Raw genomic sequence first — 16,755 nt, 5'->3', positions numbered from 1 at the left:
ACTGGGAATTTTTTTTAAACTTACAGAGACCAAGTAAGTCATTAGGAAAGAAAAGATGACATATGAAAGGAAATTGGCAAATAGCATACAAAAGGATACTAAGACTTTCTTCAAATATATTAAAAGTAAAAGAGAGACAAGGGTAGATATAGGGCCGATTGAAAGTGAAGCAGTTCAACTAGAAAGTCTGCAAATGCTAAGGTTGAGTGCAATACACACACCTGCTGGAGAAACCTAGCAGGTCTGAGTTAGCAATAATACAGTCATTTTCAGGTGACCTTGGGTATCATTGTTGGGAAAGTAGTTACAATTTGGAGGGAGGAAGAAAGAAAGTGTACGGCACCTAAATTTTCAGACCACACAAAAATAGACAAGAGGACAAAATGAGAAGAGGATACAGGTAGTTTACCAAAATTGATAGGTCGTGAGTGGATACAGCACTAATAAATGCAATATAAAGTGTGAAACTGCGAAGTTCATGTTGAAAGGAAGAACTAAAGAACTGCATCTTTATGTATATTTAAGGCTGAGTCTAATTCTGAAAGATAAGGAGAATTGAGGGTTTTGGGGAAGTGCTGGAAAGTGGATTAAAGGAGTGCAGGATCAGCCATGATCCTGTGAACTATCAAGCAGGCTGGGGGAGGTGGGGGGTGGTTGCACTGTTCCCTCTATGAAAATTGCTTCAGGATTTTATGGGCCAACACTTCTATATATTTCAGTTAATGTTTTTAAAAATTATAAATGCTACTTTAATTTTCTGCAGGGAAACCATACCAGCACTTCAACAAATTTTAAGTAATTTTTTGTCACGTGTTTCTCATTTTCTACTCTTTCTTGAGCGACGTCTTCTCCACTGGACTTCCATATTAATATATTGTTTTCTCTTCAACCTGACAAACCTGCTGAAGTGAAATATAGTGTTAACTTTCTCAGCCATTACTAAAATCATCAGTCATCAATTTTAGTAAAATAAATTTGATGTTTTCAATATTTTGTGCATTCTAAGCCAAATGAAGTCAATCTCATTACTGAAATAACAAGTTACATTTAGCTGACTTGTTTTTATCTGAAAATATAGTGTTCACATGTAAAAACATGATGTTGGAGAAACTTAGCTAGTCAAACAGTATCCTTTATATAGCAAAGATAAAAATACATAACCGATGATTCAGGCTCTAGCTCTTCATCAAGGTTAGCTACAAGTAACAAATGTAACTGTTGACTTGTCTTGGTCTAGTCTGGTCGATATGGAGTTAAGCTATTCTCTCTCTTTCCCTGTACCTCTGTCTCCTTTTGTCCATCTCCCCAGCCCCTCCCTTTCCTTCTCTTATTGATAGGGCCCTCTCCCCTATCAATTCTCAGATTTTTTTTCTCTTCTACCCTCCCACCTGTATCCACTTGAGTGTTAGCCTGTGCTCTTCTCCCTTCCCCTTCCTCCCTCCTCTCCTTCTTCCACGCAACCATGTTTTTATTCAGGCACCTGCCTATTTTTGCTGATGAAGAGCTCAGGCTGAAATATTGGTAACATTTTATTTCCTCTGGATACTGTATGATCTGCTGAGTTTCTCCAGCACATTTACGAATTACATTGGTTAATGTAGTACATGGATTGTTCTCAAAAACACCTTTCAAATTGTGCTGTTTTCTCCATGCATAATTAACAGTACATATCAAAAGATATATTCTTTGTCTATTCATTGTATATTATAAAAATATTTTATATATATATTGCATATTATGTCTTGACTAATTTTAACAGAATTTCTGTCTTTGGAAGGTTTATGCATATTTAAGGAGGGATGTAAATACATTTCAAAAACATAATTTTTCCTAAGTGATTATGCATACTATAGATTGAGAAATGGACAACACTTTGTTTGATTTGGAGCTGCTGATATACAATTATAAAAACTCAGAATATGCCATTGTAAAAATACTTCTGACAACAATGGTACAAGACGATGAATAATTGTAATGGTAGATGTGATACAAAAACGACACATTAATCAGCTCTTAATCAAACAGGTGGACTTTTGTTATGCCTCAGAGTCTGCATTTTTTTTTGTACGGTGTATTAATGAATTCCATCTGCTGCCTTTGAGAATGTTTAGCTCTGAAATTGAACAATTGAAATGCTTCGATGTGATCAAAAAAAATTAAACTGTAAGAAAGGTATTCAGATGCCATACATCAAAAGGAATTTCCAATAAATATTATATTTGCAATAGCAACAGAATCCCAGAATATAATCTTCTGACGTAGATTAAGTGTATATCTGAACATTTTAGTGAAGCAATAAATCGGCAAATGCTGGGGTAGAGTCCAATATTCAAACGTACTAGAAAAACTCTGCAGATCATGCAGAATCCATGGGAATTAAAGAGTAACCAACATTTCAGGCTTGAACCCTTCATCAGGAATAAGAACAAAACCTGAATGAAAAAGTCAGGGGAGGAGGAGAGGAGAAGACTGGCAAAGGGGGAGGATACGAGGTAATAGGTGGATACAGATGGGAAGTAGAAGAGCAAGAAAAGCTTCATTGCTGCATCCATTGCTCTCGATGGGATCTCTTCATCGAAGTGACTGGAAGTTTCATTGAGCACCATCACTCTGTCCACAACAACAGTAAGGACTATCCAGTGGCTTGCAATTTTAATTCCACACACCCTTGATGCACTGACATAGTTTACAAAGGCCTCATATATGGCCAAATCATATCCATCTCTGCAATTTCCATTAGTGACCTCCAATTTCTGATCTCATCCTCCCCTGGTCTCTCTCTTTCCCTATCCCTCTGTCTCTCTTCTGAGAGCTATCTTCTTAGCCCTCTATCCCCCAATTACTTAGTTTCTTTCTCTTCTGCCCTCCCATCTGTATCCACCTATTACCTCTTGACTGTGCTCTTACCCCTTCCCTTTCCTCCCTGATCTCCTTTCCTATTCCCCCTTCACCCTTCCCCCTTTTTAATTCAGTCATCTACATTTTTTCTGATTCTTGATGAAGGCCAAGGCACAAAATGTTGGTTATCTTTTACTTCCTTTCCCAAAAAATGCTAACTTTAGAACATGACCAGGTAGTATGTGTGTTTTTTTTTTAAAGTACCTATTTCATCACCACATCTAAAACCTTGATCTGATAAATCTGATTTCATTTTATGTAGTTTTTGAGGTGTTAAGTATAATTGATGTAAATAATTGGGACTATTGTTGATGTTATTAATGACAATGTGCAGCAAATCCAACATAATCCATTTTAAATATTTTAAAGTTTTACTGATTTTAAAAGAAAATCTTTGTCAGTTGATTGTTTTTTTTCTAACAAACCTATTTGGTTTCTATTTTTACAATATCTAGGATGTGCTGAACATACTAACTAAGCACTGTTCTCCTCGCTTCTTCCTTCTTGGTTTACCTGGTTTAACCATGATGATCGGAGATTTTGTTACAGTTGCCACTCAAGTCCTCAACTCTGATTTGCCAGATGTAAGTATGAGCATAATTCAGAAAGGGCTAAATTGCATTCAGCATTTGGATTTCCTTACTTGTTTGTTCAATAGTGCAATGTGAAATGGATACCATGGCAGCAATGTGACAGATGCAGGGTGACAATGAAGTAGCTTAAAATATGTTTCATCAAAAGGCTAGACTAGGAAATCCAACATAAACCTTAATACTACTACACCTTTTACGCATTGCAGGTCATGAATATTATTACCTATTGATTTTCAAAAATAATTAATGCTAAAGTCTAAATATTGACATTTAAGTGCTCTTGAGAATTATTTGAAAATAACCTGTTGTTCATTACACAGGCTCCACGTTGTGAAGCTCAAATTCTTCTTGGATCCCTGGTTTGTTTTCCTAATCTGTACCAGCAGATGTCACTATTGCAGCCTGTTAGTGGTTCTACTGACATTATCACAGGAAATGAGGATATCAAGGTAAGGCTGGAATAGAGGGAAACTTCTTGAGCCAACATTTTGACAACAATCTTAATTAGCATGATACTTGCAGTTCAAGTTTATTGTTGCATGTGCAAAATGCAGTCAAGGTTTGTTTTGCCAACAGGCCAGTGATACATTTCATACTAAGTAAGGCACAATGCTAAAGTGCAAAGTTACAGAACAAAGGCAGCGTAGTTTTACTATATTGAGGTTTAGTCAGAAGTCTGATAACAGTGGGAAAGAAACTACTTAAATTTGGTGGTGTGTTCTCATACGCGGATTTTCTTTCTAAATGTGATGGGTGGTGTGAAAGGAGTGTCATTAACTTTCTGTAGTATGGTTACTTAATTTGTTAAATGCGCAACAATAGGTAGGATAAGCAATTTATGAAGAGGTCACAATAGGCTACAAGGGGTGAAGAAGAAAGAGGGATAAGGTGAGTGGGCAAAGATCCAGCAAATGAAATGCTGATAGAGAAAATAAAAAATCCTGTGAAGTTATCTAGGATGAACAAGTCTGTAATTTGCAAAAGACAGATGGAGCCAAGTAATTCAGAAAGCTCGAAAAGTTACAGTTATTGCTGAGGGACTTGAAATAGGAAGACAGAATTGTCAGATCACATTGGAGTAATACAAAAACTGAGGTACAGTTGAAACAATATTTTACTACTTCTGAAATCCAACCCACTTGCAATAAAGGTCAGTGTGCCATTTGTCTTCCCAATCATTTGCTGCATCTCTCTGCTAACTTTTTGTAATTTATGCTCAAGAATATCTAAATCCCTCTATAGATACTTATTTGCAATCTTTCTTTATTTAGATCATTGTCTGCCTCTAAATTCCTCTTACCAAAGTGCACAACCTCACTCTTCCCCACATTTAGCCCAATTTGTCAATCAAACTACATCCAGTTGCAGAATCCTCATTATCTTCATCACAACATGCCCTCCCATCTACTTTCATGTTATTGATAAACTTTCATGCCTCCTTCTGTTGTCATCATCAGGTCATTCATGCAAAGTGTAAATCCTTCCAGCCTGAAAAAGACTCCTTGTTGTCTTACCCAATCTTCAATCCATGTTCGAACACTTTACTTCATACCATGTGCTCTTACATTGTGCACTTGCCTTTTACATGGCATCATGTTAGGTGTATTCTGGAAATCCCAATCCAATAGAAAACAGGCTTACTTCTATCAGGACTACTTGTTACATCCTTGGAGAATGCCGGTAACTTTGTCAAATGTGATTTATCTTCCATAAAACCACTTTAAGGTACTTCTTCCACAATTCTGTAACTAAATATTGCTTCAATGCTATTTTTAAGTTTGCTGACAGGACCACAGTCATAGACCAGATGTCAAATGATGATGAGACCAAATACAGGAAACAAAGGTCTAGAGGTTTAATGCTAAAATAACACCCTCACTCTCAATGTCAACAAGACAAATGAGCTAATCACAGACTTGGGGTGGAGCCAACAAGCCCTGTCCACATCAGAGCAACTGAATGGAGACAGTAGATAGCTCCAAATTCTTGGGAGTAAACATTTCCAGTGACCTGACCTGGACTGACCACATTGACAGTCAAAAAAAGTGAACACTCCACTTTCTTAGAATACCAAGGAAATTTGGTATATCCCTCATGGCCCTTAACAACTTCTACAGGTGACAGACCTCTTGGTGGAGGAGCATTTCAGTGAAAGTCAACACAATACCCTGACCTTTAGCATAACTATGGACAAGAATAATTCAGACAAAATGATAAAGTGTTTAATTGGGAAAGGGCTAATTGCAATGGGATGAGGCAGGAGCTAGGGTAAGTAAATTAGGAACAGATGTTCTTGAGAGTAAGCACAGAAGTAATGCAAGGGATGTTCAGAGATCTCTTGCGCGGGCTTCTGGATAGGTTTGTCCCACTGAGAAAGGGAAAATATGGTAGGAAAGGGGAACCATGGTTGAGGAAACCGGTAAGGCAGCTAGTTAAAAGGAAGAAGGAAGCATACATTAGTTTTAGGAAGGAAAAAAACAGGAATGACTCATGAGAATTACATGGTAGCCAGGAAGGAATTTAGGAAAGCTAGAAGGGGACATGAGAAGGCCTTGGCAATAGGATTAATGAAAATCCTAAGGCTTTGAATGCATACTTGAAGAACAGAAGGACAACGAAAGTGAAGGTAGGGCTGCTTAACGATAAAGGAGGCAATGTTTACCCGGAGGCAGAGGAGGTTGGGATGGTCCTGAATGAATACTTTGCTTCAGTATTCACTAGAGAAAAAGACTTTAGTCATGGTGAGGTCAGAATAGAACAAGCTTATGTGCTGGATAATGTTGAGATGAAGAAAAAGAAAGTGCTGGATCTTCTTAAAACATTAGGATTGATATGTCCCCGGGACCAGACGAGATCTGCCCCAGGTTGCTATGGGAAAGGAGGGAAGAGATTGCTGGGGCATTGGCAACAATCTTTGCATCCTCCTTGGCCATAGGAAAGTGCTAGAGGATTGACGAATGGCAAATGTGGTCCCTTTGTTTAATAATCGGGAAAATTCTTGGAATTCAGTGAGTTTAACATCAGTGGAGGACAAACTATTGGAGAACATTCTTAAGGACATGATTTGCAAGCATTTAGAGAAGTACAGTCTTTTCAAGGATAGTCAGCATGGTATGAGAGGAATGTCATGCCTCATGAACCTAAATGAGTTTTTTGACAAGGTACAAAAGAAATTGATGAAGGTAGGGTGGTAGATGTGGTGTACATGGATTTTAATATGGCATTCAACAAGGTCCCCCATTGGAGACTTATTCAAATTGTCATGGGATCCATGGAACCATGGCTCTGTGTATTTTGAATTGGCTTTCCTGTAGAAAGCAGAGAGTAGTTGCGGATGAAAAATATTCTGTCTGGAGGTCAGTCACTAGAGGAGTTTTGGCAGGGAACTATTCTGGGACCCCTCCTCTTTGTGATTTTTATTAATGAATTGGTCGAAGAAGTAGAGGTCAGTAAGTAGAGTTAGTAAGTTTGCAGATGTTACGAAGGTTGGAGGTGTTGTGAATAGTGTTGAAGGTCTGTCAGAGCTTACAAGAGAAGCATAGTTAGGTGGCAGATGGTGTTCAATCTGGATAAATGTTTGGTGATGCATTTTGGAAGGTTGTACTCGAAGGCAGAGTAGATGTTTAATAGTAGATACTTAATAGTGTGTAAAAACAGAAGGACATTGGGATCCAAATCCATAGATTCCTCAAGGTTTTCACTCAGATTGTGAGAACAGTTAAGAAGCCAAATGGGATTCATTAGTCGTGGGATTGAATTCAGGAGTCGTGAGGTAATGTTGCAGCTCTATAAGTCTCAAGAGAGAGACCATCCTTAGAATATTGTGTCACCTCATTACCTCATTGAAAAATATGTTTTATAAGGCAAGGTCAGCAGGGCTAGTGGTTTTCTCTTTGGAGTGAAAAAGGGCTACAAGATTATGAGAAGCATAGAAAAGGTAGACAGCAGGACCTTTTTCCTGGGAGGCAGAGAAAGTAGCATACACCAGAGGACATCTCCAGAGTGAAGGGAGGAAAGTTTAGGGGAGACGTCAGGGTAATTTTTTTTTACACAGTTATAGGTACCTGGAATGCATTGCTACAGGTGGTGGTGGAGGGTGAAATATTAGGGGTATTTAAGAGACTCTTAGACAAGCATGTGGTTTAGAATTTTTGGGGGGTAGATATCCCCCAGAAGCTGGTAGAGAAGCTGTCCTCGCTGGGACTCAACACCTCTCTCTATAATTCGATCCTGGACTTCCTAACAGAAAGACCACAGTCTATCTGTAGCAGATAGCAGAATGTTGAACACCATCATACTGAGAACTGGCGCACCTCAGGGCTGTGTGCTCAGCCTGCTCCCTTTCACACTCTGATCCCTGACTGCATTGCCAGATCCAACTCCAACAGTGTCATCATGTTTGCAGATGACACAACAGTAGTTGGCCTCATCAGAAACAACGATGAGTCGCACCACAGAGAAGAGTTGTAAAATCTTTTGAAATGGTGCAAGAATAACAACCTGAGACTCAGCAAGACGGAGAAGATGATCATGGACTTCAGGAGGATCAGGAACAATTCTGTCGTGGAGAGCACAAATTCCTTGGAGTTCACTTAACTAGTGACTTATCATGGACACTCAACATCTCCTCACATAACAGAATCCAAATCAGGATTTTTGTCGCAGCATCATAATACAGACATTCATATCATAACCATCTTATGACATTACTATAAAAGATAAAATAATAATAAGAATAATATTACACATAAAGTAAGGCAGTGTCTTTGGTTCATTGATTATTCAGGAACCTGATGGCAGAAGGGAGGAAGCTGTTCTTGTGCCGCTGAGTGCTTGTCTTTTGGCTCGTCTGATGGTAGCAGAGTGAAGAAGGCATGGGCTGGGTGGTGGGGGTCTTTGATGATTGAGGCTGCTTTTTTAAGCCACCACCTCATATAGATGACGTTGATGCACTTCCAATGCACAACAGTGGCTGTGCTTTCTGAGAAGACTGAAGCAGGCACCATTATGTCAACCTTCTATAGGAGCTCTATCGAGTGTCCTGGCTGGCTGGACCATAGTGTGGTACAGTTGCTGCAGAGAAATGGATTGGAAGTCAATCCACAGGACCATAAGAGTGGCAGAGGGGTTAGCAGGAGTTTCCCTCCCCCAATCAACATGATCTGTTGGGATTGTTGTCTGAAGAGCAAAACCGTTGAGGACCCCTTCCACCGTGCACCCAGCATCTTTTAGCTGCTCCCACTGGGGAAGAGATAAAGGAGTATCAGAGCCAGCACCACCAGGCTGAGGAACAACTTCTTCCCACAGGCAGTGAGAATGTTGAACAACCAAAGGAACTGCTCACAGTAACCATCCAAGATGCTCATTTGTCAAAATAATATTTATTTTTATAGATAAAATACTTGTCCTCCATATATATTATTTGTCTGTATGTATGTTATGTCTGATTGTGTGTCTGTGTGTTTTACCCTGAGGACTGGAGAATGCTGTTTTGTCGGGTTGTACTTGTACAATCAGATGACAATAAACTTGATATATAGGGTAGGTCAGTATATATGGTGAAGATGAGAACTAAGCTGCACATCTTAATAAATGGCAGCAGAATTTGTGGTAACTCGAAAGCTTCATGAACTGGATTTATGAGTGAAAGATGTATACTGTGCTCTAATGTTCTATGTTCATACTTGCTGGATGCATCACATTGTGGTGTAAAATCTGTGGAGCTGTTCTACTCAAGATCAGAAGATTCTGTAGAAGATTGTGAATGCAGCTCAGAATGTTGTACTGACCTCCCCACCCCCCACACTATTTCTTTAACTCCATCTCCACTTCCCGCTGCCTCGCAAAAGCAATCAACACATCCATCTACCTCCTCCTATCAGGGAGAAAATTAAAAATATAAAATCATGCACCAATAGGCTGAAAGGCATTTTCCTCCTTGCAACCTTCAGGCTCCTGAATGAACACTCTGTGGTGTGGTCTTGGTGTGTATGAATTGATCATTTTATTGTAATATCACACACCGTAATGTGCTCTCGCACTTTGACTGTATGTTGCTTTATGTGTGTTAAAGTTGACATTGGACAGCTCACGGAACAAATCCTTCTCACCATACCCCAGATATGATTTGACAATAAACTTGTGTTTGATATATCATTTCTGCATTGGCAGTAGTCTTGATTTTTAAAATATTTGCATTACAATCAGTCCCACAAATTTGAATCCTCTTGCTGATGAGAAATATTGCATTCCATTTCATGTTTTCTTTTTTTTTAAATGTAATTCAGCACATAATGTGAAATGCTGTGCATTTCATGACTCTGGTACAGAGCAACAATTTAATTCAATAATCTAAACATTTGGGGGGAAAAAACAGAGAAAATCAATTTGACAAAATCTAGCTCCATCCTGGACATGAGAAATGTAATTATTGAATAAGAAGAATTTGGAAAATCTTGTCCAAATGCATTCTGTATTTGGCTGACTTGAAAAGTAGAAGGATGATTCCATCATAACTGTTAAAAGTATAAAACATTCTGCACACTAACAAGTTAATTTATCTTCCTTATTTCTGAAATGATTTCTACTCCTGTACTTTATAATTTTGCTTCTTGTATTGCAGTCTCATTTGCTCCACCATGCGAGGGCTTTCAGAAACTGCAACTTGCATAATAAGATGTTCCAAAGTCATTCATAATGATGTGAAAATGTAAAATGATGAGTCCTCAGAGTTTTAATAAAAGGATATGAAATTGGTGGAAGATGAGACAGGAGAAAGGCATTCATGATAGAAGCTCAGACAGCTGAGCATATCACTGGAAACTGAGGATAGATGTTGTTCTAAAAAGTGAGCAGTTGAGGGTCAAAGTTGGAGAGATTGAAATACAAAATTGAGAATTTTAGATTTTGAGATGGGGAAAGGAGAACTGCGCTGCACAGAATAACTGGCTACAGAGTTTGCGGTAACTCAAAAGATTCATGAACTGGATTAAATAAGAAAATATTAAAGCAATGGAGGTTGCAAAGAGAAGCAAGGATGAAAGTCTCCATGGGATATAGACTTAAACTGAGATGAGGCAGACCATGACTACAAGGAGTACTAAAGTATGAAAAAAATGGTAAAAAGAAGTGAGGCAGCCACCCCGTCTATGGACTCTATTTCGGACCTTCTGAACAGATACACACATGAAATAACCAAAACAATAAGAGAGTCAACAGGAAGTTAAATCTATACTCAAAAAAGTTTTGCAGTCAATATCAATATTTGATGAGCACTTGGGATCTGTGGAGGAAGGTTTGAACGCAGTTATTGATCATGTGGCCAAATCAGAGGTTCTTTGTTCTGAACTGTCTGCCAACCATTTCAAATTTGTTTTGAAAGATGTTGATTTGGAGAGCAGAAGCAGACATCAAAATATACGATTCTTGGGCTTAGTTGAAGATACCGAAACTGGCCAACTGACTAATTTTTCAGGACTACTTTAGAAGTTTTTGGAAAGGAGTTCTTTTCCACTAAGTCGGAGCTTGACAGAGTACATCGATCCTTGATTCCCAAGCCAGTTTTGGGATGCCACTCGCCTTCGGTTATTCTCTGGTTTCACCAATATCAAGTAAAGGATCATGTTATTTTTGAGGCTCGTCAGAGGAGAAATCCTCAGTGCCAGGGCAACAGATTAGATTCATGGAAGATTTTTGCCCTGAAGTTATGAATCTGCGCAGACGATGTAAGATGTCATGTCTGAGCTGTATCAGAAGGTTTCAAGCCTGCTTTGTTATATCCAGCTAGCCTCTGGATTACATTCGCTGATGGTCACAAGAAGTTTTTGAACTCAGTGGAAGAGGCATGTAGAGTCTTGAATGATTTTCCCTCAACATCATTTCTCTATTTGGCATCTCAAGCTTTTCATTTTGCTTTGGTGAAGGTTGGCTGTTTTCTCTGTTAATGGATGGGGTAATGTTCTTGTTTGGTTTATAGTTTTGTAAGCTTGTTTTTTCCTCTGTTTTTAAATTTTATTTTAGTTGTTTTTTTTTGCATGAAAGATTTTCTTCAATCTTTTTATTGGTTTTAACATGTGTAAAATGCTTAGGTATATAAGGTAATAAATAATAATAATAAAGCAAATTAATATCAAATTACTAGTATCAAATAACAATAACCCATGTTATTAAATGGAAAAAAGAGCAAGAAAAAAAAACAAGTTAAGGAGTCCACTACTAATAATAATAACTATGAAGGTCATGAAAAAAACCAAGAGTAATTAATGTACAAGTTTTGAAAGTAATTGAGAAAAGGACCCCAAAGAGAAAAAAAAGTTAAGATCCATTGCTATAGTAGAACACCAATTTTTTTTCTAGAGACAGACATGCCAACACATCCAACAACCACTGAGTATGAGTGGGAGGGACAGTATTTTTCCATCTCAGCAAAATGGCCTTTCTAGCAATGAGGGAAGCAAAAGCCACTACATGGGATTGTGAAAGAGTAAATATTATATCGATTGGCCCATTCACTCCAAACATAGCAATGAAAAGGCTACAAGCTGAGTTAAAATTAAGAACTAAAAATAAGGTGCCAGAAATTAAAGAGAGAAGGACATAGCCATAGCATATGATATAAAGTATTTTCCTCAGTTATGCATTTATCACATTTAGAGGAAATATTGGGATATATTTTAGCTAACTGAATCTTGGGAAAGTGTGGCTGATGGAAGATGAGTGAACGCCTTTCAAAATAGAATCTCATGTAGTTTCAGCAAATGATTTTTGAAAGATGTTGTTCCCATGTTTTCTTAATGCCACCCAGGGAACTATCCAAGATCTTAACAGTAATTCATAAAGAGCAGAAAGCATTCCTTTATGGTTAGGTTTAAAACTATATTCTTCCCAAATAAGGTTAAGATCTAAATCCTGGGGAAGCTTCAGTGTTAAAGAATTTAAGAAGCTCCATCATCTTTAATGAAAAAAATAATGTTTAGATATTTTAAATTTAATAGATAAATGTTCAAAAAAGTAAAATTTTGGTCAATATATAGAGTTAGAAAAGATTGAATACCCAAGCTTAGCCATTGAGTATAACCAGTATCTTTGACCGAAGGTAAAATAAAAGGAGTTACATAGAATAGGGCTTAAGGAATAAGGCAAGGGTGCTCCAGGTCTCGAAAGGAGAGAATACCTTTCAGTAGACAATCTCTAGGTCAATCCATCTTGAAGCACCTTGTTATTCATTATGATAAATCCAAATAGTAATATATCTAATATTTGCTGCCTAGTAATAAAATCTAAAATTAGGTAATGCCAAACCTCCGTTTTTTTTTAGTATTTTGAAAAATTTATTTTGAGACGGGGGCACTTGTTTTTCCAAGCAAAAGAAGAGATGAGAGAATCTAATGAATCAAAAAAGCATTTAGGAACAAAAACCAGTACAGCTTGAAAAATATATAAGTATTTAGGCAAAATATTATTTTTGATAATATTTAACACATCCAATTAATGTCATTGAAAGAGGAGATCTTTGAGATAGGGACTTCTTAACATTATTCAGTAGGGTAAGGAAATTTTCCTTAAAAAATGATTAAACTTTTAATAATAGTAATATCTAGATAGTTAAATTGATTATTAACAATTTTAAAAGGGACAAAGGAATCTAAGGAGCAGGAAGAGTTCAAAACGAACATGTCACTCTTCTGCAGGTTTAATTTATAGCCTGAAAACTGACCAAATTGACTGAGAAGTAGCAAAATATATGTGGAATCGAATGGTCAGGATTGGATATGTATAGCAGAAGATCAGCAGCATCGAGAGATACCGTAAAGATTGCTGAAAAGAAAGTACTAATGGTTCCAAAGCCAAATTAAATAAAAGAGGGCATAAAGGACAACCCTGTCTGATTCAATGATGCAGTTTAAAGGGTTTGGTTTTAGTTAAATAAGAGAAAATTGAAGATGTAGGTGATAGATGTATCAATTTAATCCAATTAATGAATCGAAAGCCTAGGTTAAATTTCTCTAGTACACAAAATAAATATTCCCATTCCAGTCTATTGAATGCTTTTTTGGCATCTAAAGAGATAATATATTCAGAGGACGAAACTGTGAGAGAGTAAAGAATACCTTGAATTGTTAATGAATCCCATTTCATCCTAAGAAATAATTAGTGGCATAACATTTTCTAACCTAGAGGCCAGAATCTTCGTATCAAAATTTAGAAGGGAAATTGGTCTATGAGGAACAGTTCAAGGGATCCTTATTATTTTTTAAATATTTGAGATAGCTTTCCACTAATTGAAGAATGAGCAAAGACTGAGTCCAAATAATGTATCAGCAAGTGAGAAAAACATATATAAAACTCTGCTGCGAATCCGTCTAGACCAAACTTTTGCCGGACTCCAGAGAGTTAATAGCTGTCACTATCTCCTGCTGAGGGAAGCTGTTCCAATTTAAATTTCTATGAAAGATTTTAAGTTGAATATATTAATTTTACCTTAATAATATTTATTTTAATTTTCTACTTTTGTTACTCATTTAATAGCGCATGTAGTGTTATCTGTGTTTTGTGTTTAGTTTATCACACGACCGTGGGAAAATAAGGTTCATGTTAATAATAATGCACACGTGCATAGTCTATATTACATGCGGGAAACTTTAAAGTTAATCATGCATCATTCTTGCTCCATCAAGCCTGCAAAGTTAAATAGGGAATGTGTATGGGTCTCCATATTTTCTGGGGTTTTTTTTACTATTAATGGCTTGGGGTGGGTGAGTTGTAGTTTTTCATTTCTATATTATGGGCTTTGTATAAGTTTTTTCTTGAAAATTTTAAATAAAGTTTAAAAAAACAATGAATGGCTTAATTTTTTTATTATTATTTTGAATGCTTGCTATTTAGACATGTTTGTGAAGGTTCTAATGTTATTTTAATGTATTAGTTTGGATTCTTTTTCTTTATTTTTGACCGTGAGAAGGGGAGATGGGAATTTAACACGCATGCACATGTATTGTTATCTTTATTGTAAATTCTTTCTTTCACTTTGGTTGTATTCTTTCATACAATTTTTCATTACCTGGAAAAATTATTAACAATTATTCTTTTTTTAAAAAGGAACTATATTTAGAATCTTCAGCAGAAGTGTTTGGGGCTTAAAATGTTTTTTTTTTTACCTTGTTGCTGTCCTACCTTGTTGCTGTCCTACTTTCCAAGTTGGGGTGTTTGGGAGGGAGTGTGGATTTTTGGGTTTAAAGTGTTGGATTTTCAAGGTTGTTCAAATTTTGTGTAAGCTGTGTAATTGCACGGATTCGAAGTGGCTGCTTGGAGGTTGGTAATGGACTCTACCTGGTTCTTCTCATAACATTAATTTTAAAATTATGATTAATTTTATCAAAGCTATCTCTTGGAATGTGTAATGTCCAAACAATCCTATTAAATACAGGAGAGTGTTTGTGCAGTCAGACATCTTAAAAGCTAAGATTGTCTTTTTACAAGAAGCTCATATCTGAAACTGTGATAATACCTGTCTTATGTCAAAGTGGAAAGGACAATGCTTTCATTCTTCTTTTAATGCTAAAGCTAGGGGAGTCTCTATTTTTAGTCAATCAGAACATTCCTTTTGTACATCACAATATTATATCAGACAAAAACAGTTGATATATTATTGTTACAGGCAAATCACATAATAATATGGTAGTTTTTGCTAATGTATTCACACTAATATTGATGATGCAGGGTTCTTTGAAAGGTTTTTTTCTCAGCCCCACCGGATTTGAGTCTTCATTCATTGGTGTTGCATGGAGACTTTAATTGTTGGTTAGATCCTGTCCTAGATCACATCCCCTAAATATGTAACTTTGAGTAAATCTGCTTCTGTAATTCATTCTTTTATAACAAATTTTGGTATTTCAGAAGTTTGGTGTTTTATTTACCACAATAGGAGAGAGTATTTTTTTTCTAATGTTCATTGTACTTATTCGCGAATTGATCCTTTTTTAATAGATAACTGATTTCATGACCAAATAATGTGAATATCAGAGTACAGTGATATTTTCGCATGCTTCTATCATACTGTCTATGAATTTTCCTGATTTCTGATCTACAAAGAAGCATTGGTGTTTTCATTCTATTTAATTTTCAGACAATATTTGTTTTGAAATTTATGGAGGAGCAGATTAATTTCTTCTTTAATTCAAATTCTTCTTCAACAATTTCTAGCTTGATTGTTTGGCACACTTTGAAAGCATATCTGAGAGAGCAAATTATTTCTTATACTTCTAGTATAAAGAAGAAGACTAATAAAGAAAGATTAGATCTAATTAATCAGATTAAACAAATTGATCAGCAATATGCAGGAGTTAAAGATCCTGAATTATATAAAGTGAGAGTTGAATTTAAAACTAAATTTAATCTTCTTTCTACTTATCCCATTGAACAGCAATTTTTACATTCATGGTGAAAAACCTGGTAAGCTTTTGGCCAATCAATTGAAAGGAATTGCTGCTAAGGCAAATTACAAAGATTTGGCTGGATGACAGTAATGTTATCAGAGAGTATTCTAAAATAAATGATACATTTAGAGAATTTTATTCTAAATTGTGTACTTCTGAATCTAATAATGATAATAGTTTAATGATAGATTTTTGGTCCGCTTAAATATTCCCATTCTTTCTCAGAATAGTCATATGAGTCTGGAGGAGCCTATTTTACAAGAGGAAATACTTTTTGCTATTTTTTCATTACAGTCAGGTAAATCTCCAGGACCTGGAAATTTTAAAATCTTTTTCTAAATTGTGCTTCAATTACGTTCTGTGTTTACTGACTCATTAAAAAAGGGCTTTGGCAAATACTAGAGCACATCGGATGTCCCCCAAAGTTCCTCAACATGATTATCCAACTGCACGAAAACCAGCAAGGTCGGGTCAGATACAGCAATGAGCTCTCTGAACCCTTCTCCATTAACAATGGCGTGAAGCAAGGCTGTGTTCTCGCACCAACCCTCTTTTCAATCTTCTTCAGCATGATGCTGAACCAAGCCATGAAAGACCCCAACAATGAAGACGCTGTTTACATCCGGTACTGCACGGATGGCAGTCTCTTCAATCTGAGGCGCCTGCAAGCTCACACCAAGACACAAGAGAAACTTGTCCGTGAACTACTCTTTGCAGACGATGCCGCTTTAGTTGCCCATTCAGAGCCAGCTCTTCAGCGCTTGACGTCCTGCTTTGCGGAAACTGCCAAAATGTTTGGCCTGGAAGTCAGCCTGAAGAAAACTGAGGTC

At 36.8% G+C, this 16,755-nt stretch overlaps 1 protein-coding gene across 7 annotated transcripts in view; it reads left to right on the top strand.

Annotated features, from left to right (window-relative positions):
* Positions 1-16,755, top strand: part of ralgapa2 (Ral GTPase activating protein catalytic subunit alpha 2) — a 521,318-nt gene that overhangs the window by 232,822 nt on the left and 271,741 nt on the right. For all 7 annotated transcript variants that reach the window (XR_011355999.1, XR_011356000.1, XM_069932375.1 and 4 more), the window contains exons 25-26: positions 3,354-3,482; positions 3,812-3,940. Coding sequence is in view for 5 of the 7 variants with exons in the window: in XM_069932375.1 (XP_069788476.1) it covers positions 3,354-3,482; positions 3,812-3,940 (258 nt within the window). In the remaining 2 variants the exon portion in view is untranslated. The remainder of the gene's footprint in view (positions 1-3,353; positions 3,483-3,811; positions 3,941-16,755) is intronic.

This window comes from Narcine bancroftii, chromosome 4, assembly GCF_036971445.1.
Source record: "Narcine bancroftii isolate sNarBan1 chromosome 4, sNarBan1.hap1, whole genome shotgun sequence".
NCBI classification, from domain to species: Eukaryota; Metazoa; Chordata; class Chondrichthyes; order Torpediniformes; family Narcinidae; genus Narcine; species Narcine bancroftii.
The sequence above is the reverse complement of the archived record's forward strand: the minus strand, read 5'-3'. Positions and strand labels throughout refer to the sequence as shown.